Source organism: Zosterops lateralis, assembly GCF_965231275.1.
Source record: "Zosterops lateralis genome assembly, chromosome: 13".
Classification (NCBI taxonomy): domain Eukaryota; kingdom Metazoa; phylum Chordata; class Aves; order Passeriformes; family Zosteropidae; genus Zosterops; species Zosterops lateralis.
In genome coordinates, this window is record NC_139773.1 from 384,703 (window position 1) to 412,691 (window position 27,989).

The 27,989-nt window shown below is 38.7% G+C and overlaps 2 protein-coding genes across 2 annotated transcripts in view; one reads left to right on the forward strand and one right to left on the reverse strand.

Annotated features, from left to right (window-relative positions):
• ACSBG1 (acyl-CoA synthetase bubblegum family member 1) overlaps positions 1-27,989 on the reverse strand; it is an 89,564-nt gene that overhangs the window by 26,078 nt on the left and 35,497 nt on the right. Inside the window, exons 15-17 of the mRNA XM_083870643.1 lie at positions 15,407-16,207; positions 8,043-8,485; positions 7,747-7,827 (exon numbers count right to left, since the gene is read on the reverse strand). Of these exons, the coding sequence (XP_083726769.1) occupies positions 7,747-7,827; positions 8,043-8,485; positions 15,407-16,207 (1,325 nt within the window). The remainder of the gene's footprint in view (positions 1-7,746; positions 7,828-8,042; positions 8,486-15,406; positions 16,208-27,989) is intronic.
• Positions 15,594-27,608, forward strand: IDH3A (isocitrate dehydrogenase (NAD(+)) 3 catalytic subunit alpha). The gene is made up of 11 exons (XM_083871166.1): positions 15,594-15,716; positions 17,799-17,861; positions 19,536-19,619; positions 20,786-20,900; positions 21,433-21,620; positions 21,833-21,966; positions 22,528-22,630; positions 22,711-22,775; positions 24,945-25,029; positions 25,515-25,667; positions 27,365-27,608. Exons 1-11 carry the CDS (start codon positions 15,690-15,692, stop codon positions 27,446-27,448), a joined length of 1,101 nt encoding a protein of 366 aa, XP_083727292.1. The 5' UTR covers positions 15,594-15,689; the 3' UTR covers positions 27,449-27,608.

Consider the following 27,989-nt stretch of genomic DNA (forward strand, 5'->3'; position numbering starts at 1 on the left):
GACATTGACAATGAACATTGCTGCCTGTCTGTTTTTTGATCAACAAAATTTTTACTAATGTAATCTAAACTCCACTAATCCTGAAAACCTCTATAGCAGAAGTAGTTGCAACTGTCTGCCTGACCACCATTACAGACAGCTCCATTTCAATTACAACTGCAAATTGCATGGAATTATCAGGGATGAAAGGCATCAAAAATTTAAGAATGGTCTCACTCTTAAGAGAGATCTTAAAGCTACTCATGGTCAAAGCACCACAAACTCACTGTGACCTGGCCTATACTTTTGATCCAGTCAGATGATACCACCTATGAAACAATTTACCATTAAAAAGCCTGTCTGGTGTCAAATGGCAAATGCAAACTCACAGCTCCACATGACCTCTGACAGGGAAGTCCAGTCATCCCTCTTGCTTCTCCCACCTTCTTTTTTCTGCCTGTTCCTTTATTCAGACTTCACCTTCATGAGCAGAAAAACTGCATCAGAGAACTCTGAAAGAAGGAACTAATGTGTTTGTAAATGAACCTAGCAATAATGGATGCATTTCCAGCTTGGATCATTTCCTTTTAGTGACTTAGAAGATAGCTTTGGCAGTGCTGGTACAAGAGATGAAGGTGAAACAAGTATCTATTGATGGCACAAAAGAGGTGCAGGACTGACTTCTTTTTTCCTCTTTTTTTTTTTTTTTTTTTTTTTTTTTTTGAAAGCACAGTCCTCAGTTGGATTAAAATCATGATGGAAAAAAGGTCTAAATAACATAATTACATTTTATAGTTGCTGGAACTTCAAGACTTGAATTCAAGACTTAATTCAAGACTTTTGTCCAAAGAAACACAGAGGTGAATAATCCAATTTTCTTCTGGCTACTTCATTCATACAGAAAAATATACAATGAAGGACAATAAATAGTAAAATAACATGTTAAATTCACTCTCTCAAAAGGAAAGGTGAAGTGGGCTCCGGAAAGCATTTGTCATTTATGTACACGATAACTTTGATTTTTCTGGAAGCCAGAGGTATCATGAAACACATTTGCTATTTTGTGGACTGTATTTGAGTTTACTAAGAGCATAAAAAGCAATCTGTCTGTTCTGTCTGGACACTAAAATGACTGGAAGTCCTACTAGAAATGCAGAAATAAATACTGAACAAATAAACATTACCAGGGTTTTCATAATTCTTATCAGTTCAACGTTACTGGCAAGAATTGATCCTGGGAATTATTGCCTTTATTTTAAGTGCTATACAATGGTCTGAAAGACTTCTGCTAACAGCAGGCCCTTGGGTGTTTTAGCTCCTTTAGAACAGAAGCTTTGCCTTGACAGTCACCTATTCCAGTCCCTGACAACAAACATGCACCTTTTCTAAAATCAACTCTCCCACTCAGTCTGTCCTTGTGCACTTAATAATCATGTTAATTAGAAGTCCAACATGAGGTCACTGATGGTTGTTTGGAGGTAGGATACCACTAAAACAAATCTGCAATTATCTACTTAAGACCTTGTAACAGTGAATAAAATCAAGCATATAGAAAATAAAATTCCCATTGATTTCCATTCATGACCTTGTATAATGGGACTGATTCTCAAATTTAGCATTTAGATGACTTAACTTCTTCTTAAAACACTTTGCAGAGAGAAGAGGCAGACAGCTGGTGTATTTAGGTTCCACAGGTAGCTTGGCTCGTGGCTGGTAACTGGACTCTCTGCAAGTCACTCAGCATTGCTTGTAAAATACAATTAACAGTTTCTGCTCTTAAAACTTATTTTTATGGCAGAGCACATGCTGTTAGTTTTATTATTTTATTTCCTATGTCAGATGAATGTAGAATGACAGAACAGACTGAAATATGGTGGTCCACTACCCTACCTACTCATCTACAAGACTTGACTGCAAACCCCTTGGTTGGTTCTTTGTATTGAGTTCTACAGTGACTTGAACAAAACAAAAAATGAGAGGCTAATGCTCTGACAATGCTGCTACTTAACTGTCTGTAGAGTGTCCATCCAGCACACCAGGAGGTGTGGCTCCATTCAGCCCAGTGTCAGCTGTTCTGGGGATGGATTGCCAGTTCCCGAGGGCATCACACAACTTATGAATGGCAGCAGAGCCCAGTGAATGGGAGGTTACCAATCACCACTCCCGGAAACAAGTACTGTGCATTAAGCACAGCTCTGAAATAAAGCTAATTTCATGGTGGTATGCAAAACACACCTCTACAGAACAAAAACTGAAGAAATGAACAACAGAATGAAAGAATAGAAATACATAATAGAAATACTCAAATATGCTGTGAAACAGTGTTTCTGAAAGCCGTTAAATGCATATTTCTCTTCTAAGACAACACATGTATATTCTGCTTTGTATATGTTTCATAAGTTTCATAAAGTCAGGTTTACTTTGATCCTGCAACAGCTTCATTGAAAACTTTTATAAATAAGAAAATAATATAAAGCAGTCTTACAAAATCACTGGAAATATATTAAAAAAAAAAAAAAAAAAAAAAAAAAAAAAAAAAAAAAAAAAAAAACCCAAAAAAACCCCAAACAAAAAAACCACAAAACAACAGCCTCAAACAAAAGCCAGCAAACTACAGATAATGCAGATACTGTAAATAATATAGCTATCTGAGAGAGCAGTTCTTAAAAAATGCTAACTGTTAGATGCCACAGCACTCTAAAGGGTAATATTTCAAGCAAATTACTTCAGAGGTTTCCTTTTTAAAATCACAAATTATGTTTTGTACTGTGCCAAAGTAGAAAATGTGTGTAAGAGCATTTAATCAAAACACCACCAAAACATCATCCTGTGAAGCAACCAAAAATCTGCTACCAGAAGCGAATGAACTCTGTTCTGGTAATGTTTTACAAACGCAATACTTTTGTATTACATTCCACACAAGTAAGACTGGCATAGAGTTGTGCAAGACTAAGTCTGCAAGATATTTATGTATTTTCATCACTGTTAGTGTATAAAGAGTTAATAGAGTCAATGAGTTAAAAACGCTGTTTGCCTCGAAACACCAATGAAAATTTTACCATAGAGCTCACCCGTACTTATCATCATATATACATTACAATTACACCCAAACCAACCAGAACACCCTACTGAGTTTCAAAAGGAAAAATCTGCATCTTAAGAACTGGTTTATGTATTCATACAGAAACAGGGGAGTAAAAACAAGTCAGACATTAGCAAGGACTGAAAAGAAACAAACTGCTGACAAAAGTAATTTTGTTCAATCTAAAGATGCATCAAAAGGTACCATAAAACCAGAACTTGAACAAGGGATATTTCCACAAAACACTTGCTCCATTACCATGATACTTTTACTTGCACAATAACAGCAATACTGTATCAAATGGAAAATACTTTTTACAGAAGATCCTGGGGAACCTATGAAGGCACTCCTTGTATTCTTGCAAAGGGTTAATTTTCCAAGACCTGGGATGAAATAAAGCACGGCTTTTTAAAAGACAGCTTGATGAACCTGTTTTACTTTATAAATGGTGTTTCTTGACAGAACAGAACATAACTTGTTTAATCTGGTTTTGCATAATTCTCATGAAATATAGTTGAATTGCACTTTGACTTCAAAAGGAAAAAAGTGAGTTCTGTAACAGAGAAATTCTTGTGTAAAAGAAGAAAGTAATTACTTCATCATACTATATTGTGTTGCAATATTGTCTATAAGACTGCCAGGGTAAACATCAGTTTGTTTTGACACTGCATTAAATAATGCAAAGTAAATAATGAACGAATAATAAAATAATAAAATAATAAAAATAATAATGATAATAAAATAATAAATAATAACCACTAACGAATAAATACAAATGGCTTGCAACAAAACCAGTAATATGCCTTATAATCTCTAAGTTCTAGAAGGAAAATTAAAAAACCCCAAGAACAAACAAACAAACAAAAAAGAATCACTGAATTAGTATTGAATTCAGATTTCTCAATTCAAGTAAACCCAGAAAAGGGAATCAGATTGACTGAACAGTGCAGGAGTTTGTCTCCAGCCCAAGTACAGTTTCTCTGCATCTCCTACTCAATACAATTGTTTTACAGTGAGAAATGCTGTGCATCGAGGTGAATAAATGGTTCTGATGTTGCTTTAGGGAATAATTGTATTTTCCATTGCTTCAAGCATCTGTGCACAGCGTCACTCAAGCACCCTAAAATTTCAGTCTATTTTGTTTTCTCAGTATGAGACTTGACCTCCAAAATCTGTAGGCAGCTTTTAAAACCTTAATTTTAAAATGTTCTTTTATTGCAACAAAACCCATCTTTCTTGCCTACCAATACTTACCTTTCCCTCACCAGACCTTGGTTAGATTTCACATTTTTTATATTAAAAAACCCTTAACAACCAACCCCCCTCCACCAAAAAAAAAAAAAAAAAAAAAAAAAAAAAAAAAAAAAAACCACAAACCAAACTCAAAAACACAACCAGGGCATAAGAATGATAAATGGTCAGTAAAATTCCTTTTCTTACAAGGCCAGTATTTTAGATTACATGAATCTCTATGAGCAACCCAGTGCTAGCAAAAGCCTAATTTGCAAAACATTTAACTAATCTTATGAAAACATAAAGACCTGACAACAAGAACACTATCATAATAACAGATGATATGATCCTAACAGCAGGTGATACAACAAGGTGTTAGCCTGGAAAGCTGCAAATCTCCTTTCTTTACTTTGCCTCTATCTACTTGAATAAAAAAAAAAAAAAAAAAAAAAAAAGCTGAATGGTTTAGGATTATCAAGTTCTATTACAGGTCTCTTGTACAAACAGTTTCAACTGGCTACCCATCACCAGTCTTAATTAGGAGTGTTTAAAAAAATTGTCCATTGAAAACACTGAGGTCATCCTGTGGGTGACCACATTTACAACTCTTTAAAGTTAAAAGTTCTGCTAAAAAGTGGCTCTTCAATATGACAATTTACATGCAAAAAAGGTGGACACATAGGCTTTTCAGAAAGTTTTAGATAAATCAAACTATTAGATTTATTTTATTTCATTAATATTGCACGAGTGATCTGAGATGTATGTATCCTAGCTCTTCAAGCAGGTGATTTTTCTGCAGCTTAATCTTCATTCTCTAAAGCCAAAGCCACAGCCAGTTGCATAGGTTTTACCATACTTTAGCGCATGAACTTCTCACTTTTTCATCTCATAGTGTCTTTTATGAAACAAACATGTAAAACACAATGAATTTTTTTAAATTATAAAAATTTTCCTCCTGAAACAATATTAGGTGCTATTAGCTCAAAGCAATTTGTACGAAAGACAGAAATAACAGAAGTTACAACTAGACAATACACTGTTCAGAAATATATTTCAATAAATAAATGATAAATCTAATCATAAGGTGAGTGAGGTTTAGAACAGTCTTCCAATAGGAACTGGGAGAAAGTAAAAAAAAAAAAAAAAAAAAAAAACAACCAAAAAAAACCCACACCCAAAATATAGTTTACAAAAAAGATTGACACACTTGCTTCTGAATGCTGATACTAGGAACACTGTACCCTAGATTACTGTTGTAAGAAGTACAGTATAACTCACAGACACATAAATTCACAAGAGATTGCTTTAGGAAAAACTAAGACTCAATGATCAATTTATAAAAGTAATTTATATGTAGATGCATTCCTGGTCACTGGGGTAACAGATATGCACAAAAGACTGTTGCAAGGTGGACTGTGGTACAGAGTGTTTTACTTTGGCCCATGGTTTAGAAGCCCCGGTAACTCAGCTGCTGGCTCAAGACTGCACTCAAAAAATTATGGAAACATTGCCCTGTTCTTCCCTTTTCTGTTCTGAAGAAATTCCACAAATGAGAAGGAGGCAGGTAAGATGGCAAACACCAAGTCAAACAGCTCCAGTTGTATTATACAAAATGCTTTCTCCACTAGGAGGCCGTGGAGAGGCAAGAGCTCTCTGTGTGGGTGACTCCAGCAGCCCAGGATCTTTTTGTTTAAAAGACTCAAGAGGGATGCAAAACTAATGGATCAGAGGCAAATCACCATCAAAATGATATCTTTATCTGATTCTTCACAGCATGAGGCTAACGCTCCTTCCTGGCAAATTCTACAGGTCAGTTATTGTCCTGAAACTTGTTACTTTATAGTACTTGCCAAACATAACAAGTGTTATTACTAGTCAAAAATTGTCTAGCTCTACACTAATGAACTGCAAGTCTGCCTGTAACAGAGAAATCCCAAAGGCGACTCAGTCCACTGGGCCCAACTCCTGCCAGGCTTGGAGATCAATTACGTGGCATTATGAAAGGCAGGGGCTGCAAAAGCCATTAGAGAGAGGCAATTTCTACATGAAGAGCACTGAATTAGGGATGACATTTCAGCTCTTGCATTTGCCAGCTTATGTCAAGAAGATAACATTAATTACATTTGGATTTTGTTTTGTTTCACTGCAGTTGTGCTCTGTTCTGTGTTCAATTTTATTGTTAGTAGGAAGACAGACACGAGTGCTTTACAGATCTTTGATTTCTCTCTCACCTATCCAGCAGAGATGTGAAAAAGCTTTTTTGGATCTTGGATTGCTATGTCTAAGATCATTAACTTAGGTTAATACATTACGGACTGCTGGTGAGAAGTGTGACAAAGTGGAAATTAAGAAGGTCCATTGTCACATTTCCTACAATGACAAAAAACCCACTAGGTATTTATAAAATCACATAATTTATGCCTTACTTTCAGTGTGGAATAACGGTTGAAAGCATTTTAGCCTATACACCTGGCCTCACTCTGTAGCTCAATATTTACACCTGTGACAAGTCCATGTTAGCAGTGACTTGAAATAAAACTAGTAACTAAAATAATAGTTTCTACTTCAATGGGTTTAATCAAAGATCACAAAGGTAAAATGTTATTAAGTTACCCAGTCCCTTGGTTATCACAAGATAAACTAAATCTTGATCTCCTGTGCTGCAAATTCTGTTTTTCATTTCATGTAGGAGAACAGAGCAATGCAGCCAACCCTGGCTGCCTCTCTTAATAAGTAGTCAGCTACCTCCTTCTTTAACATACTTCTACTCAACACTTTGCCTCACTGTATCTTCAGAAACTTGTTCAAGATGCCCACTGTGCAGACGACTTTCTGCAATCCATTTCAGTGAGATTTTGCAGTGTGCTGAAACATGAAAAAAAACTGTTTGGTTTTTTTTTACCCTATTTAAAAGCAGGTGATGCAATGTTAAGTAAATAAACAAGTACAAAGTTATCCCTGATATAAAATGAACACTTACTTATGATGAGGTAAGAAACTGCTTTCCAGGAGTGGATGCAAGCATAACGATACCTATTTTGGAATTACATTAAGCATATTTCTGTGACTTACCCTTAGGAGAAGTGAATTTAGACAAATCTATTTTTCTCTTTGCCACTCTATTGTCAGCAAAGATATCAGGGAGGGAAGGTGCTAGCTAGACTTCTGTCAAGCTAGTCACAATCTTTATTCTGCTTACTAGTTCAGGCACTGAAGACATGACCCTTCTCCCTCTATACAGAGAGGGAATTAAATGAGTATATTCAACAACCTAGCCTTAGAATATTATTACAGCTGCTGGAAGGAACAGTAGAATACATATATGCAGGTTACAAGGGAAGTTTTCAATTATATTGGAAAAGAAAACACTCCCCAAACCAAACAAAAACCCAAATCATAAGCATATGTAGATTACTCCCTTCCATCCCCTGATGCAAACCAAGATATCTTACCTGGTAGGCATCTAGCTGTTCATCAGTAAATATTGTTTGCTTATTACCCATCTTAAATGAGGAATTCTTCCTCTCTGCAAATGCATCCCATTAGAAGTAGCTGGATTCCTCTGTATTGTAGGCATTTAGAGCACATATACTCCGTATCCCAGCGCCTGCATTGAACTGGTTTGGACTGCACCTGCCCAGTGAGGAAGGCCACAATCTGGGAAATCTTTGCAAAGGCTTGACTGGAGTATGCCAGGAAGCGAAGCAAAGCTTTAAAATCACAGGCAGGTGTGAAAAAACAAGGATACCAATCTGCCCCTTATCAGACGCTTTTCTAAGAGGCATACGGAGCTTTTATAACCCAAAGCTCGAACAGCCGCTCCCAGCAGAATGCAGCTCCCTCTTGCCTCGGGGACTAACTCAAGGCTCTCCTCTCGGCACCTCCAGGTTTTGGAGCAGCTCTGCGTCAGCCGGTGGCGCTGGGCAGCGCAGCCGTATTGCCTGGCAGCGCAGACAGCCTGGGAACAGGGGAGCGCACGGGCGGCGCACCAAGAGCCCAGCGGGCTCTGCCAGCTGCCGGGCCGCCCGGGGAGCGCGACCGGGTGCAGCCTCACGGCGGGCTCAGGCCCCGCTCCAGCGGGAGCTCCGCAGGAAATATTCTGCACCGTGCCTAGCGAGGATGTGAGTTCAGGACCAAAGGTACCAAACTGCCGGGTACAGCAGTGAACACAAAGACTCCTTCGCACATTAACTAATTTTGAAAAAATCAAGAAGATTAAAGTAATTTAACAGCGGCTAACCTGCTTCCTTAGGCTCAAGCGAGCACAGCTGGGAAGGAAAAACCGCTACCACAGCCTAAAGCAGAAGCAGAACGTGCCAGTAGAGGGCTCACGGGATGTTTTAGAGCACCACAACCCTACTGACGGAAAAATAAAAAAATAAAGGAGGATCTATAAGAAGCAGAGAGACAAAATCATATTATCTAACATCTGCAGAAGGATAAGCTCTTACAACAACAGCAAGAAGAAGTCTGAGTGAGAAAGGATGGCAACGGGGAAGAAGGACCCATTATAAGCTCACTTTCCAGTCATGCACATCGGAACAGAACAGGGTAAAATTCCCAACTTCCTTATTTGCAGTATGCCAGTGGTCATTATTTCCTCAACAAGATAGCAAGTTCAATAAAAACACTTGGAGAATTCTCTTATGCTTTTCCCTACAGCTTCTAATTATCCTGGCCTGGCAGCAGGATTGGATAATAGGAGTTCACTTTACTTTGGCATATAACAATGAAAATCAAACATTAAAAAAAAAATAGTGAAAGCAAATATATTGTATACATAGTAAAAATATCCTATTAAGTGTGTTGGATATGTAGTAAAAACATTCTACAAAGTGCTGATTCGCAGATTTGTAAGAGATGACTTATTCAAATTCTAACATTTAAAATGCAGGTTTAATTAGCTGCAAACCAGCACTGCCCTGAGCTACAAAAATTGTAAGATATAGCCCATACACAAAATAAATGCCTTGCGATGAGAACATAGGCAACAAGGCTTATTAGCCATAAGCAAACATCAGAATTTAACATCAAGGAAATGCATTCTAGCAATACAGGATATTAAAGCACAGTTTCAGAAAAAGAGGGAAGGAAGAAGCTACAGTGGTAAGGAAAATATCAACTGAATGATTTACCATCAGACCAAGAGTGCAGCAAACATCTGTTCAAATATCATACTTGTACTGACGGTTACATGCCCAAACCAATCTGTTTTCCCAGCCACTAGTGCTTTTTTTTTTTTTTCTTTTTTCTTTTCCCTGGTGTGTAGTGGCATTTGATTCCTATTATGTTACAAAAAATTCCCCACAGGTAAGTCAGAACATTAAAAATAATTTTTAAAAATCTGCCAAAACCAACTCTTTTTTTTTAATCAAAAAAACCAACAACTTTTAAGGGCCCTTTAGGACTAAGAACTTACATTGTTCTGAAAGTTCTTACCTGTCATCAACTGTGAATGAGCTCCATTGTTGGCTTTAGTGGTTATACATATAATTAAGCATGGTTGATGTCTCCGATCTGGTGATACTAAAATGCAAGAGATAACAGCTGCTCTCAATCAGACCAGGCCAATACTTAGGCAAGTGATTTGCATGAAATGGTGTTCCATTCCAGCCACCTACTTTAAGCTGCCCATCTATGCAAATCAGATTAAATATAAATGGCCAAATTATCTCTAACGTCATTATACAGAAGTTAATTGACAGCAGGGGTGGATTTGGCTCTATATCTTTTAATCTTGTTATTCTGAGTGCTTAACAGCCCTCCTACAGTGAAAACTGACATCCCATCTCTTAATTTTTCACCTGCTTTTATATCCCTGGCTGCTTCCCCTGTACCCTAGATGACACACACATCAGAAAGTTTCTATCTTTTGAATCAAAAAACAGCAGTAAAATAGCAACAGACCTCAATGGAAAGCATTATGAGGTAAGGCTTACTTGTGGTTACAATGTAGGCCAGGAGATTCGGATATCACTGTTGAGGCTTACATTGTACCAGCTAGCTCTTCTCAAGCATATCACAGTGGTAACTACATTTCAATGCACAATTATCTTGCTATGCTACTTAGGTAAAATTTAAAAACAGTATAATGAACAAAGTCTTTTTCACTCCTATTTGTTTGCACATGTCAAAGTTCAGATGATCTTCCAGTTTACTCTTCTGGACTTCTGTATGTTCATATTTATCGAAGATTAGCTTATTTGCCAGTTGGGTGATAAGCAAACTTACTCCCAGCATGTTGCTGTAACAAATCAATACTTTTCAATGTCCACTGCAAGAACGTAGGTACTACCAGTACCACCACATTTCACTGTGTTTCAGCTTTAAAAAACTGTTTGCCAAATCAAGTGGTTTTAAGCGATTAGAAATAGAAAACAAACATCTTGCATTGGTTTGCACGATAAAGTTTAGTAAGGAGGACAGTATATATAGAATAGTCTTGCCATTTCACTGCCCATTGTACCCGAGACAATGGTTAAATAGCCCCTTCTCATTATGCTCTAGGAATTTAAATCCCAGAGCTGGAAATACACTTTTACATACGCTAGTGTAGTATTTGACAGCAAGATTGCTGTCAGCTGCCATGGTCTCACCTGACCACAGATGAGGGGTTTGTTACCATAACCACAGCTCAGGCAGTGGGACACACCAGGCTGGCAGCTCCACACAGCCTTTGGTCCAAGTTTCTCTGCTCTGAAGTGTTGCAAACCCTGGCTGTCTGATTTATTCGGAGAGGTGTAACTTTAATGACCTCCAACAGACAGGTCAGAGTACCTTAAATTGCCTCTGTAAATTATGCAGGGAGAATGCGACGGTAGTTGAAGTATAAACTCTTACCCCTCACCAAAGGAGTATCAAGCTACTCTGAACAGACCACTTTACCACAAAAGGATCCACAGAGTTTTAACCAGCACGTTGCACAACGGCTGCTTTCACATGTCACTTTGCTACAGCTTTTAACAGGGGAGAAAAGAACCTAAGAAATTTCACACCCATTACACCAAGTAAGTTCCTTTCACACAGATGTTTCCTTGCACAATAACTGCTCATAAATATTCACTCTGTTAGGAAAAAGAACAGTTTTGATTCAGAGGGGCTGCCTGTACATTTATTCTATTGTTACCTTGCACGAGTCCTTAGGGCCCACTGCTACTGCAAGTGTAACTGTGATCACTATGTGCAATGGGAGTTCTATCCTCCACTGATACTGTAAAAATCCCCCCCCAGAGGTTTTGGGACTTATTTACTGGAAAGCTGTGAAAAACAAACATTCCTTTTCTTTGTAAAATTTTAAAAGTTTAATAAAAAGACAATTAGGAGACAGATAGACAACAAAGGGTTATGGCTGGGTGCTTGGCATTTTGCCAAAAGCACACTTACTATCTTGGAAACATTTCTTTAAATATTTTTTTAGCCTGTTGTACATTTATAGACCAGTATGCACTATTCAAACATTTCTTTGAGCTTAGATGTTCTTTTGTTTGGTTTTAACTTTAACTTTTTGACTTGTCTTTATGCTACTGTGATAAATGTGACATTGGGTAAAAATTCGTGATAAAAGAATATAGCAAGATATGTTAGATTGGTGTTAATATAAAAAGGTATGGTCCGTAGTAACTATTCCCCCGCCAGGTTTCCACGGTCCTCAGTCCTGAGACAAAGAGAACAGGACAAGGACCATTACGAGAAACAAAGACACTAGCCAACCCAGATAAGAATCGGCATCGCACCCAGACAGAGAAATTCCTCTCCGAACGAAAAAGAGAATTCTCCGCTGAGGAATACACATTGAAATAAACATGGGCCGGCGAGCTCCATCCGCATGTGAAAGGATCTTCCCGGAATACGGTCTGCAGAGTCCGACAAATCCGGGAAGCCCATCCGAAAATTATTTGGACTATTTGGACTATCCTGGGCACCTGTTCCGCCTCAGGACATGAAAACCCCTATAAAACCCTGAGCTGCGACCTGCTCCGTGTGGATTTGGGAAAACCGTGCCTTAGAGTGCGGTCTTCTCTTCCACCCGGCGCTGCGCTGTGAATCCTTTTGTGGTTTTTTCTTTTTATCGGTGATTGGGATTGTTTTATTAATAAATTGTTTCTTTGTTAATCCAATTTTTGCCGTTGCGTTTATAACACTACCCTGTAGATTAAATCAATATATTTTATTTTTCTTCGTGGTTCTATCCAGTTGTTTTTACTCTCTCTGATAATGGAGAGTCAATACATATTTTCTTCAGGGTTCTGGTGTCTGTCACTGTTACTTTCATCTAGATAGGGTAATCTACAAACGTGAGGAATTACTTAATTACCTTCACTATTCTTTGAGTTAGTTACATGAATAAAAGCATTTCACACTACTATGTTTTAGTTTTGATAACAGCAAAATAAAAACTTTATTAATAGAGCAAAGTTATTTTAACATTATACATATAGCATTCTTTATAATATTTGTGAAAAGCCAACTTTATAATATGTATTTATAACAAAAAGCCATTCAAAATTCTGTTTGCATACAGATAATGAAGAAATATTAACATTCACATAAATACAGCTGCTGTGGAGCTGAAAAAAAATCCTTAAAGATGCTACAGAGCTACAAAACATTACAATTGCACAAACTAGAAATAAAAAATGAACTGTAAATACACAGTTATTAAAACCTAAAATATGTGGAAAATTACAGTTTTTGCTACCACAGCAGGTTAAAAAGCTGCTTTTCCAACACATAGTGGATGGGCGGATATTCAGACCCCACTGAATTTGTCTGGAAGTGGTATCCTGTGAGAAAAGGCTTCATGGGCCTGAGCCCTGTCTGAGAAATGAGTAAACAGCTTGAGAAACATGCAAGATTCATGTCTCAAACTAGGGAAAGCTGCCAGCTTTGCTATGAGGAGCAGGAACTTTCTAGGGAGTTTTAATGCTAAAGAAAATAAACAGAAAGGAAAACTTCATATGACAATTTGTTGGTTTTATGATCTTATCTATCTAGCTTAAAAAATACACTATATTAGAAAAGAGAGGCTTCTGAGTACATTTCGTTAAGCCTAATTTATCCATAACAAATAGAAATTACCTTTTTTAAAAAAAAAAGGTGTTTTACACAGGACAGTGTCTTGCCTCAGGGACAAAATAATAAAAAAGGAATGGTTGCCTTAGCAGGCTAAATGTAATATAATGAATTTCCCTATGAAGAAACATGTTTCCTAGTGATCACTAGGAAAAAAAAAAAGTGTCGCTGCCTCCACACAAGCATCATTTTCTTAGGCAAAATAACTACTCATGGGTTTATTGCTGTCTTGTGCAGCCCTTCTCAGAACAGATCCAAGCCAGCCACTATTAATGCCCTATTACTTGGACATTATTGTGGTAACACCCGAAAGACACAGAAAAATGGGTGTCGAAAATGTGTAAAAAAGTTATCCACGATATCTCCCCTACCCCAATTTACAACCCAAGTGCAACCTAACAATGTAGATGCAGATACAGTCACAAACACAAGAAAGCACCATTAATATATCTGTTAACTATATATAAAGTTACCAGAAGAAAATCAGTATCAAGAGAATTCTGCACACCTGCCATTACAGACATCTGAATGACAATTCTCAATTCAAAGCAACATCAAAAGCAAGATAAAACATCAACAGAGGAAATGTGAGGACCTCTTGCGTCCTGTCATAAAAAACAAAAAAGCAAGTGATTCTCAGAAAATGCAGGCTATTAGTACATCGTCAAATATCAGTTCTAAAAATTTCTACTCACACACCTAAGAGACGAGGAAATGAAACACACAATCTTAGTCCTCAGCTTTCAAGCACACCCAGGACTGAGCTAAGTAACTGGAAAAGCTGCTAGTAATCTGCTAACTCTATCATCAAAAACTGGTACGAAATTACTCTGAGACAAACCCCAAATTTTAATGTTGCCAAGTGTAAGAAAGGTAGAAGAAGTTTTTAAAAGTGGTCATTCACAGAGGTATTGAATTATTAAAAATATGGATATTGATCTAATATCGATATCCAACTATGACGGACAAAGACTCTCTAATAGTTTAAAGTTAGAAAGTGTATGTTTATTACAACGCCGGGCAGCGTGCGGGATCGCTCCCAAATACACGCGTACAATTTACAGATGATTACAGGGTCTTTTTATGTACAGAAGTACATAAAAATACATAGAATACCCAAAACACAAATGCATATTCATAACTCTAATACATCCCATTCCCCGCTTCGTATGGTAATTAGCTAAAAAGCCATTAAGCATGCGTAGTTTGTTTTTTGAAATGTGTCGGTGGTCTTTTTTATGGGGCGGGGTCTCAAAATGATGAAGTAAGATGGGTCTTCTTCGCTCTGACTTTTTAACCTTTAGTGTTACGTGACAACTGAATCCTGTTTTTCCAGGACTGTTTGATTTATGATTGTATTGTATTCTTGGAGTCTATTGATTAGTCAGGATGCACAAACATAGTTTGATAGGCTTCATGATTTATCAGTTCCTTAAATCCGACTTCTGTTAACAAAGGGAAGCTTATCTATCTTACCTCAGCAATATCTAGTTTAACTAAAGTCCTTAATTCTTCAAAATTAATGCTTCAGTATGAGCTCAAACTGCCGTAGCTCTAGTTCGGTGCTTCAGTCTCCAGAAAGCCAGTGCCGGGCTCAGCCCGAGTGCGCAGCCCTGCCCCGGGCGGGACTGTCCCGCAGGTCCGTGAGGCAGCCGGGGCACCGCGCCCTCAGGGCCCAGCACAGCCCCGCCGCTCCTCCAACTGATACAGCAGCAGCTTTTAAAAATATTGAGACAAGTACTTCAGAAATGAAAGCAAAAAGAAGTCTTAAACGGTCCCGATTTCAACAGCTTTGGTTTTTAACACTTCAAAGTACATGGGCTTAGGAGGCTTCTTATTTACTTCAACAAAAATCTGGCGTCTTTCATAACAACTATTTTTTCCCCCCATAAACGATCAAATTCTAGAGGCCGAGATTTTATAAAACCATCAAACGTTTCAAAACTGGGGCTTAATTGGAAACTGGTTGTCACCACAGAAATGCCAAAAGGGTACCTCCTCAGACACTGCACCTGAAGGTGCCGCATCCTCCGGCGGCACCGGGCTGTCCGGCCCGGCACGTCCCGCAACGCCGGGAGGAGGAGATCCCTGGCAGCACCTCCGCCATCCCGCATCCTCCCGGGATGACGGCCGGGGAAGGAGGCCTGGACCGCCTCAGGCAGCTGAAGGCGAGAGCCGAAGGACTGCGGTCGCTGCCGCAGCGGCGGTCCCGGGGCGGGGCCTCGCGGGGCGGGGCGGGGCCGCCGCTCCCCGCGCGCCGGTTCCGGTTTAGTGGCGGGCGCGGAGCTCTCGGGCCTCGGCAGCCGCGGTGCCCGGGCGCGTCATGGCCGCGACCGCGTGGATGCCCACGGTAGGCAGGGGGACGGGCCGGACCCTGCTCTGTAGCGCCCAGGACGCGCCCCGGAGCTTGGTGGCGCCTGAGGCGCAGCCGCCCGGCCGCAAGGTCGCGGTGCCGCCGGGCCCTGGCAGCGCTCAGAGGGCGAAGGGCCGCGGGGCTCGGGCCGAATGGAGGCCCCGCGGGTTCTCTCCTTCCTTCTCCCCGGGACGGCGGCGGGAAGGGGCCGTGGGGTCCGTTACTCGAGCGGGCAGGGCCGGGCCGGGCCGGGCCGGGGGGGGGGCGCCGCGCCATCCCTCGGAGCGGCCTGCGGAGAGGTCGCGCCGTAGAGGTCACAGCAGCGGCGGGACACCACGGCTGCGGGCAGCTCCCGGTGCGCGGGTGGCAGAGAGCACAGCCTGGAAACGCCATTCCCGTGAAGAGCTCGCGGTACCGGGCACTGCAGAGCCGGCTGGGGAGAACTGCTACTGCAGGGCCGGCGGCTTTCTGGCCCCCACACCTGTCCTCTGGGATTTACAGCTCTGAACCATTCTGAAACAGGCCTTATCGACTCTCACGGAGATGCTCTGGCAGGCAAAAAAGGCTTGAGTAAATGAAATTTCTTTTGTACCTTTAAAGAATAGCCTGCTAGAGGCAAATTCGTTGTGGCCACCCCATTTACCTATCTGCTAAAATAAGGAGGAACTGTCAAAGGGTAATCATGATACGTGACTTTAAGGTCAGAATGGATCCGTTTTCCTTGAGTGGATTCTTTGTTGGTGTTACCAACGTTGAACTTCAGTATAATGTACTAGGCCCATGATTTCTGACAAGACAGACCGTGCCCTTTCCAGGGCGGCTGTTCTGGAGTGTGAATCCTGATTCTATATGTAGGAACTCTGTTGTGAGAACACTTACACTCTACAGTCAACTTCACGTTTTCATTTGATTGCTCTGCCTTCATCCTCAACCATATGGCCTGCTTTGGTAAACACTGCTTGCCCGTTGCAGTGACCTTGTACATCTCATGTGGAGCTACAAGTAAAAATAGATCTAGCTTAGATTACTTCTCCCTCAGTGTTCATTACAATATGCATGAGAATTATGTTGTTTCTAGTTATTTCTGTTGGTGCCAACATAGTTTATGCTGTTTGCCATACACCATTCTGTCGGTAAAGAAATAACAAATACAAATGGGACAGAAGAGGAATACGAATCAAAGTCATTTCCAGCCTGATTGCTGCAGACAGCCTGTGTATGCAAGTATGGCAGAATTGAAGTAGTGTGAGTCTCTACAATTAGAAGTCTTCTGGCTCTTAAGTCCCAGAAGCATCAATAGTCCTAGAGAGGAGGTTAAGATTAGGAGGCTGTGATTTTTCTGCAGATTAGGGATTTTGTCCATGGTGCTCAGCTTGGCAAGCTTAGATACCATGCCATTTTGGAGCTTAATGCCAGTACAGAATACTCAGAAAATGTAATTCTTTGACTGTGATATGTAGACTTGTTGCTATGGTGAATTTTGTCTTTAATGTGCATTTCAGTTCCACTTTAAAATAACCGTCAGGCATGCAGAAGGCAACAGTACAACACCTACAGGTATAAAAGGTAGAAGAACAAAATTCACCACAGTTTGAATGGAAGAAGTGACAGTAATGTAAAGTAGTTTTGGAAACATCACCTAAAATGCATAAAGATACTGTCCAACCAACTGCTACCAGTGAAGTGTTTGATTTTTCACTTTGCTTTCCACATGTCTTCATCCTTAGCATGTCATGTATTTAGTTAGAGTTCCTGCAGCCTTGCTTCCAAAATGAAGTGTGTGAGGGCTCCAGGTGGGGTGCAGTGGCCCCCAGGCAGGACAGGAGTGAGGGGCAAAGCGCCGCTGTTCTGGGCTCACCTTGTGCTAAGAATACCCACAAGGCGTTGCTGCTTCTGAGTGTTAGACTGCAACTTGGCGAAGCACTGGGTACTCTGGTTTCATTTGGATTTTTATACTGCTTTGAGGTAGGAGATTTAAAGCACTGTGACTTTAAAAAGCAGATTCGCTGCAATATTGCTAAACTTGTAAAATCCTATTTGTGCAGTAAAAGAGCACTTTTTTGTTTTTGATTTTTGCAGGTTTCTCGATTGCTAGGTGCTTTCAAAAGCCAAAAAAAGGTGACCAGAAGTTTTGGTAATGCTGTGAGTATAATAGTCTCATTTTTTTTCTTTAAAGAAGTTTCTCAATAAGCGGGTTTGGAAATTTATAAGATCACTGTTGTTATTCTTACATTCCCAAAAAATAAGGGCCAAACAAGTTTATGTTCTTAATGCCATCCTGGATTTATATCAGTTAATCGCTGTCATTGGCAATTGCATATCAGTGTGAGAATACAAAAGGCTCTAGCAAAAAATAGAAGTGGTGTGGAAAGTTTTCACAAAATACAGATGTATGCCAGTCTTCTGGAATTCATCTGGGAACGTGCAAATAAATATTGGGCAAAGTAGAAAGATTCTTGAGAAGCTTCTCATTTTCTTTCTTTTGCAGACTTCCCTGTAAGCAATAGATTTACTGCTGCTTTTATAATTCCTTGCATCTAAAATTCTGTCTTTTTAAGGTCCGCTTTAAACTAGTTGTGTATTTCCCTGTAGATGTTTTGCCTTCTTTATGTGTATGTGTTTGAAGTGCCCATGGGCCTTCTTTTCAGCGAAGGCAGAAAGGAGCAGGGCTCAGCACCCCTAAGCAGGACTTCAAGAGGAACTGTGGCTTTTCATGATAAGTTTTGTAGAACAGCAAGTACAACAGTTAAAAAAGAAACTGAAGGGTCACTTACACAGTATAAAAATCAGAAGGTGAGGCACCCCTGGTTCTATTGAAGACACAACAGTTTCAGGCTCAGGTGACGTCCTGCAGTGCTGTCAGACAGCACAACACTACTCTCAAGCCATTTCATCAGTGACAGCTTGCTCAGCAGCCGTGTTCTTTTAACTGAAGCTCTGGTTTTCTGTTGTTCACAGTGAGTTTCTTTGGTGCAAAAGTTAAAAAATCAATCAATATATATTGAAATTCTGCCTTGAGAGTTGATTCTTTTGGGAGTTTTTCAAATAATGTAGGTGAGCTACCTTTTTGTAGGTAAAAATGAGCCCATAAAAGCTGTTGGATATCTTTAAATAAAACAAGATGAGCTGGAGTGTGTACCCTTAGAACAGTGATCATAATTTATTTTTTTTTTTTCAAAGCAGAATACATTCTTCTCCTGTTATTTGTTAAGCCTGGGCTGTGCATTTTTTTTACTTGTTTGATGATGATAAAAGAAACAAGACTGAGGATATTATGAGAGGAAAATAAGTTAGTATTGTTAAATATGGGTCTGAGATTTTTAGGAGGTCATTTGAGAAGTTTAGCTTGGCATGACTTTTTTTAAAGGTAAATATTGCTTTTCATACACATAATCATTTCTAGCGTGTGTCGGTATTATGCAGCATGTTGATAATATTGTAGATATATGTGAAACAGAGTTATAACTAGGTAATATAACTTGCTCTCCTGATTTCCAGAGGAAAGCATGCTACTTTTGTTAATTTCAAGGAGTACTGAGCAAGAATCTGCCTTTCACATTCAGCCTCTGTTTTGAAATAGGAATAGGTAGTAGGTGAATTTTTAAACAATTCCCTCAAAACATTTGCACAGTCCCTTGGAAAGCAAGCCAGTCCTTCTCACTTCTGTCCAGGACTGCTATTCTTCATAGTGAATATTTGGTAAAGGAAAATTTCTTTTGTTTTCTAATAGTTACTTGGTTCCTCCAACACATGAAGATGTTTTCTACGTAGAAAACAAACATTCATTTGTTGTATTACTGGTATTTCTTTACCTAGGTACAAACAGTAACTTTAATCCCAGGAGATGGCATAGGACCTGAGATTTCTGCTGCTGTCATGAAGATCTTTGATGCTGCCAAAGTAAGTCATATTTGTCTTGCTATAAGCATTGCAAATTTAATACAACAACAAATATTAATTAGGCAAATTTTAAAAAGGGTAAAATCTCTTTCTCTTTTAAGAGATTAAATCATATTTAAGCTATTAAAACCTTTTTCCAGTTGAAAGAGTTTGAAGCTTTAGCTAATAAAAAACAGGAATGTGATATCAAGGTATGGCTTGAAACTGTTAGCTGACAGAAGAGACTTGAGAGCAAATGCTGTGTTTGATTTTTGGAAATACGAACTCAATGTCATGTGAAATCACCTTGTTGATGTAGTAATCCTGAGCAACTGACAGAAGATGTTCTTTCATTTATTATGACTTCAAGTGCAGGTCAAAAATGTGTGTGAAAGGACTGGCTCATTTTAGCAATCTAACTGCTGTGCTGCCAAACACACTAACTTCAGTGACATGGAAACTGACTGTATCCAAGAGCTGTTCTCTTACCTGTCTGAGAAACTTCACCAGAACTTGTCAAGTTTCCTAGAAAGAAACTCATGCTTGCTCTTAAGGCAAGATGCCTGGTAAATTGTTCCACATTAGTAACAGCACCCAGGCATATTCCCTTTTTATCACAACTATCCAATATGGATTTGAAAATGTGAAGTTTCTTTAATTATGTTGTATCTTTTCCTTTGTGATCCTTCCTGATGAAATGAATGGGTGGCAGCCTGTGGGGCAGCCTGTCTCCATTTACAGTCCTGTGGTGAATACAAATTCAGAAAGTATTGTGGAGCATGTGCAGATTTTCAGTGAGATAATAGATACACATCTATGTCATACACAGTCTTCCAGTCAGAGGAGATGACAAGTTCTCAATGAATTCAGCTTTAAATTGTTGTCTCTTGTGTTCAAGGAACTCAACAGCTCTAAAACCATTAAAGAAATAGCACTTGTGTGTATACGACATCTAGGGCAGTGTTGTGGTATTTACATTTATGATGATTTGGTGCTCACACTATTTCATTTCCACTTAATTACATTTTTCAAAAATTACTTTAGTTCAAACATCTCATGCTTACCCTCACTCACCAGAGAAAATACTGTTTAGAAAGGCCTGGAAAAAATTCCTTTCACACCTTGTTAAAGTTAAAACTTGAAGCAAAGTCATGACATTAAAGTTGATGTAGAGTGTGTGTGTTTAGGCACCTATTCAGTGGGAAGAGAGGAATGTTACGGCTATCCAAGGACCAGGAGGGAAGTGGATGATACCCCCAGAAGCCAAAGAATCCATGGATAAAAACAAAATGGGATTAAAAGGTATTTTACACAGATATTAAATACTGTTATGTTTATTATGAGTTTTATGTAAAGCCAAAGTTCTTCCTCTGTAGCACAATAAAATGGGTAATTATAGGGGACAGCCTGTCAGGTAGTTGCCTGTAATCTTGGAACAGTCCTTCATTTCCAAGCTGTAAATTTTTATTTATTTATGATAGTAGTTGAAGGTGGGTACATACCAGCCTTTGGACTCTCTGCAGAAGACATTTCAAATATACACAGTAGTATGCAATAACTACATTACTAATGAGCAGTATCTTTATATGTTTTAATGAATACATTTTGTAAAATCTGTTCCATGTAAGGCTTGCAATTTGGCCTTTACCTAGCTGATTAATATGCCTGTGCAGTAGCAGACAGAACAGAGAATCCCCATAGCATTCCAGCATAAGGGTTAAACAGGAATTTGGAGATCCTTTGTAGGAGTCCCACTTGACCTAGAGTTTCAGCTCTCAGATCCATGGAAGGGTTTATTTTCTTGTTCATCCTTGTGTATATTTTTTTTCTGTAGGGCCTCTGAAGACCCCAATTGCTGCAGGGCACCCGTCAATGAATCTGCTGCTGCGTAAAACCTTTGACCTTTACGCCAACGTGCGTCCATGCGTGTCCATCGAGGGCTACAAAACGCCCTACACAGACGTGAACATCGTCACCATCCGCGAGAACACCGAGGGCGAGTACAGCGGCATTGAGCACGTGGTGGGTGCCTCAGCTGCTGCCTTCTGCTGCCTTTGTGCTGCAGCACTGCTAACTCTGCCCATTTCTCTGGGCTTCAGTGCAATTCTTTACCTTTGGCACCCATAAAAACTTCCTCTATTGTGAAAGGCATTCTGCCTCACTCAGAATTCTGCTGCTTGGGTTCCAAATGGGAAGAATGAACTTGCACTACTGATGCATTTCCTGTCTTTCAGATTGTTGATGGGGTTGTGCAAAGCATCAAGTTGATCACAGAGGAAGCCAGCAAGCGCATTGCAGAGTTTGCTTTTGAATATGCCAGAAACAATCAGAGAAGCCACGTGACTGCCGTGCACAAGGCAAATATTATGTATGTTGACACTTCTTTTGAGAAAAACAAAACAAAACAAAAATCCCTAAACATTTATTTATAAATAACTGCTTAGGTCTTATTCAAATGGGAAACTTCTGTTGATGGCACTGGGAGTCAGTAAAATGGGCAATACTGACCCAGTATAGACAGGGCTAAAACAATTGTGTGCCAATGTTCTTATTAGCAAGTTTGTAGTAATCCTTCCTTCCAAAGCTCTTATTTTAGAAACTTTTAAACAAGGAAAAGGAATTTAAAAACTGAGGATGAAAGTGACTGGTGAATTTTGCAGTTTCCACACCACTTTATACTGAACTGAGTCACAACACATTATATTATGTGATATCACCTTCACAAATTCACTAAGCTTTTCATAAATGAATAGAAGCCATTTTGAGAATTAATGCATGCTGTTTAAACTGATACAGAAATATTTTAGGAGGGATGAATAGTCACAAAATTTCTGAATTCTAATTAAACCCCTGTTGCATGCAGTTTTCTTTATCTCCAGTACTTCTTCCTTACAATAATTGCAATATTCTTTTGCTTATGTAATTGCAGGAGAATGTCTGATGGGCTTTTCTTGAGAAAATGCAGGGAGGCAGCAGAAAATTGTAAAGATATTAAATTTAATGAAATGTATCTGGATACTGTATGTCTGAATGTGAGTATTTATGTTCTAATTGTGGTTATTTTTTTTTTAGTTTAAATTCTTAACCTCAGTGAAAATATACTTTCTTCTAGATGGTTCAAGATCCATCTCAATTTGACGTGCTTGTTATGCCAAACTTATATGGTGACATCCTCAGGTATGGAGACTTTCATTTAAACTCCCAACATGTAAAATACTGATACTTTCCCAACAGTCATTGAGGGCACAGGCAAGCCAGATGGGTGATCATCTTATGCACTCAGACTTCTTAATAGACATTAACTGCTTTGATTATTAATATATGGATGGGAGGGGCTATATGTGACAATGTACTTTTTATAAAAAAAAAAAAAAATCTGTTTCTGCTTTTGGAAGCTATGAATATTGTTCAGATGGGACAGAGAGAAATTTCTCCAAACGTGTGAAGAATATAATGGCTTACATTGTAATATAGAATGCATGCCTGGTTAGATATTAGAGAAACACTTTCTCATCCTCAGTACTAAAACAGATTGTGTAGGGTGACTGTGGGACCATGATGTACACTGGGTGCTCATCCTACAGTTAAATCAGTCTGCATAGTCACTGAAGAACTAAATGTGTGGCCTCTTAACATTCTGCCAGCTCTTGGTTTATGTATTACTTTTCTTTACCTTCAAATTAAATTTTATATTTGAATAACATTAATACTACAGGTTCTCTGTGTCTTGAAGGCAAAACTCATCAGCACACATTTTCCGTTCTGTACAATTATTAATTAGGTAGAGTGTAAATTATTAGGTAGAGTGTAAGTTCCATTAAATACCTATAAAATAAAGTGTTTTAATCTGAACTATTAAGTGTATTATGTAACATAATTTCTTCTCACACCTCTAACGAAAGACTGAGAAAAGAGTATGAACTGGAATTTTTATTTACATGTTCGACTATTTTCATCTTAGAATCCATCTCCTGTTTTTGTACAGATAATAAATTTAAAGGTAACTTATAGATAAAAAAAAAATGGTTCTTAAGCTTCTCTTAAAACAGCACTCTCTGTGATAAGGCTGTCCCCACTAAGAAAAATCAGATTATAACTAATGCTTCTTGCTTTAAGAATTGCTGAAGGCATGCACAGGGCCCTCACAGCAGCTCTTACACTGTTAACTAAGGCAGATCAAATCAGAGGAGTCTCATCATCAATACCATGTCACAGAGTTCATTATCACCCATTTTAAAGTTCTCATAGAAAATCTGTAAAAAATTTCATTATTCTAAAACTTTTCAATAACTTTGAGTCTGTTTTTGAAGAGGGCCTTGTGACCACTGGGTGAGGTCTCACCTGCTGCTCTAAAAGTATGAACAAAATGCCAGGCAAGTTCCTTAGACTGAATAGGTCTGAAGAGGCAGAAGACAATCTCTTCTCTTTAAGCATTAAATATTTAAAACAACAAATGCAGGCTGTATTCAGTTTTTCCCCAGGCTCTATTCAGCTTAAGATAAAAGGTTTATTTTAGCCTAAAATATTGCTCTGCAAAGTCATCCAAACTTTTCTCCTTGTTAGTCCTAAGCTAAGGACTAACTTAGCTAAGCATGAGCCAAGCTGTAGGCAATAATTATATATGGATTTGAAAATAACAGATTTTTAAGAGCTCAGTTCATCAGTGTGCTCATCTCAGAGGGTACAGTATGATGACAATAGGCACAGTTGTTTGGTCCTTTCCCATGTTAATTTTGGTGGAAATCAAATTCAATTTGCTTATGGCTGATGATCTGCTAATGTCAGACTTGTGATCCGAAGGCTGTTGAGTAAAGAGAGGGAGAAAGCTAGTCTGGTGTCCCTTGGAAAATGTTTCTTAAGCTGCACACAATACACTACAAAACTACCAGTAACACACCTACCTGAGCAAAATTCCTCCACATTTTTTAGAAGGAATTTACATATGAAAAGTAGTTCTGGGCCCCTTCAGAGGAAGTAAGATGTTTGTAGTTACAGGAAACAGTACATAACAATTAGTTCTTGAGACTCTACACATATTTTGTGCTTCTAGTACTTCTCGCTGTGCCTGTGTCTTACCAGCTTTATTCTAGTATTTGGAATTTCCTTTTAATTTTCCTTTATTACAATGTCTTCTGCTAGTAGTTCTAAGAATTTTCCAATGTTCTGATGGGGTACAGGTGGCTAACAGCATCTGTACTTTGTCCATATTATTCTCAGACTGTGCAGGTGTATAAATTAAGTTATAGTTGCAGTTGATTGATAAAAACATTTTAATACCTTGCAGTGAGGCAACTGTATATAGAAAAACCCTTGGGTTGTTTAATTTGGTGGTTGGGTTTTTTTCAGTGACTTGTGTGCTGGACTCATCGGGGGTCTTGGAGTAACACCCAGTGGAAACATTGGTGCCAACGGTGTGGCCATTTTTGAATCAGTAAGTCTTGTTACACAAGGCAGAGCAGTAATAACTTTGTCTCAAATTGAGAATCTAAACTTTCCTATGCCATACAATGTGCCTGACATTTATCTAACAAAGTTCTCTGTAGAACTCTTTTCTACTGTGAAGATGCTCAAGCTTTACCCGGAGAAACTAGTTTAAGTAAATATTCCATAAAAGTTTTTCATGCATCGTTTTTTGACCGATACTTAATTTTTTTCACATTTTCATGATAAATACCCCCTATGAAATAGAGCTTGATAGGCACAATTTAAAGATACTAGGTTGACCTAGTTTTCCCTTTCTGATGTCTTTGAACTGAATTGTTTCAGTCCTTGCTATCTCCTTTCCACTGGCTGTATCACAGCAAAGTAAGTCCTGTTTAACATGAAGACCTATGGCTCAGGTTGCTTGCACAACTGCCTAGGACATTTTAATCAGCCTAATGACATTATAACAGATAGGTTTACTCTCATTTCTAGGTTCATGGAACAGCACCAGACATTGCAGGAAAAGACATGGCAAATCCAACTGCCCTCCTTCTGAGTGCTGTGATGATGCTGCGCCACATGGGAATGCACAAACATGCCACAAAGATTGAGTCAGCTTGCTTCGATACAATTAAAGATGGAAAGGTAACTTGAGGGTGTGCAAATAAACGCAGTGAATTAAAATCATATCATACCAAAGCAAGAATTAACTTGGAAGATTCACACCAGAGTGAGGGATGGCCTGCTGAGCTGGCCTGTTGCATGCGCAGTGCCACTGTCCTTCTCTGACTGTAATTACATTATCTTTGGTGATATTAAATCTGCCCGGCGCGGTAATAAAGGGACAGGCTGTAGCATTCCTTTTGTCTCATCAATGCTCATCTTACATTTCCACAGCTTTATGAACTCCAGAATAGTGAACTAGATGGCTGTTTTTCAGGAAAGGAATCAGAGTTTTAAGTAACTCTTAGCATTTCACTTATGAAGTTTTTGAAATGTACAAAGCATGTATATTGAAATCTGGATCCTGAAGTGAAGGACACTCATTTGCCTTTCACAGGCTTCATCATCCACTTTGTTTATAGAATTTCAGTCCTCACTGTAATAATTTTTTGTTTTTTCAGCTCAATTATTTTCTTTTTTCATTCTTACTGCCTCCACTCACTTTTGACTACAAAAGAACAGTTTTTATCCAGTATTAGCTTTTTTCTCTGAGGATGTTTTATGTTTCTCTTTGGAAGTGAGTGTCTTCAGATTCATGACTCAGATGGGATACTGGGGAGAGAGAGGGGGCTTATGCTCTGAAACTTGACAAATTTGTAGTCTTACCATTATTGGTTCATTTTACATTGATGACCATCCCTTGACAACACAGTTGGAAAGATCTTGAAGATTGTAGTTAAAGAGGATTAGCAGCTAGTCATGCAGGTTCATTTATCTTAGACAGGACCATGAGAAGCTGCTTTGTAATTAAAAGTAACAAGAATGCCGAAACCAAAAGTTGTCATCATTTAAATTACAAAATCCTAAAATAGTAACCATGATTCTATGCTTCTCTTGCTTGTTATTCCTCCCTTCTCCTCAACCAGTTAATTAAGATGTGTGTGTGTGTGTGTCACGTGGGGGGGAAACTAATAATTTTAATTATCTCCTAGAGTGCTTTAATGTGCTTGTCCTAGGTTAGACAAGCAATGTTACCCACTTTTTAATTTTTATTTTACTGTCTTCATGATGTCAGACAGGTGTTATACTTGATGAAAGAGATTTTTAACTCTGTATTTCCTATCTCTTCAGTAAACTAAGAAAACATGGAGAATTGTTAACATGCAGCATTAAGAGTTATGTGTGCTTGTTCTGTGTGGGTTTCCTTAAAAAAAAGACCCAATCTTTCTGAATTACTCTCAATTAGTTGTCCCTGTGCTGAGCCTTCATATATGAATTTTACTTCTAAAGGACAAACTTCTTACTGAAGATGCAAATACTTAATCATTAATTACACCATTAAAGGACTTGGTAAAGCTTTGACCACACACACTTCCTTCCTGTAATTAGGATAAAATCATGTTCAAATCTGATAACATTATAAGTACTTCACGTATACTTAGGTTTTCCCTCCCTGTACAGTCCTTATTGATGAAGTCTCTATGGGATGCAGAACTCAAACTTGATGTATTCTTGCTGACCTTATTTACTATCCATACACAAGACATCATGAGAACCTCCAGAACTGTTCAGAGACAAGACTGGCCGCATAATACATTTCAGTAATACTATTCTTTCTTTCTTTCTTTCTTTCTTTCTTTCTTTCTTTCTTTCTTTCTTTCTTTCTTTCTTTCTTTCAGATCTTGACAAAAGACTTGGGAGGCAATGCCAAGTGTTCAGAATTCACAGACGAGATCTGCCGCCGAGTACAGGACAAAGACTAAACCTCCTCGTCCTGCTGCTGATGACTCTGGAAGGACATGTCACAGAGTACAATATATGTAACCTGATATCCACATGCATAGAGTTTGCTTATCTCTTGAGAGCAAACTTTTTAGCTGAGGCCTCTCCATTAATAAATCTAGTCCAAATTGCTACAAATGATGCTTGTGCCTGCTTTCAGTGGACTTTTCTAAGTGCTTTGTCTTATTTATTTTTTTCTATCTGGTGAACATTTTTATGTAAGTGCATTCTTTTACTGGCACTGTAACTGTCTAATATATTCCTTTTCAATTTGAGGGTTTTACTTTCCACATAGAAAAATTATGCAAACAAACCAGTAACAGAATTAGTGAAATATAAAAGCACCTTAATGTTTAAAACCTACTTTATTGATCTTGTTGAAATTAAAAAGATAGGTTTTCAGCCTAAGAGTAGCACAAGATGAAGTACACAGAAACAGGTATAAAATAACTTAAAATAGCAATTTTGTGTTAAAAGCAATGAGAAAACCACTTTACATACTCTGGTGATTCATGAAATACA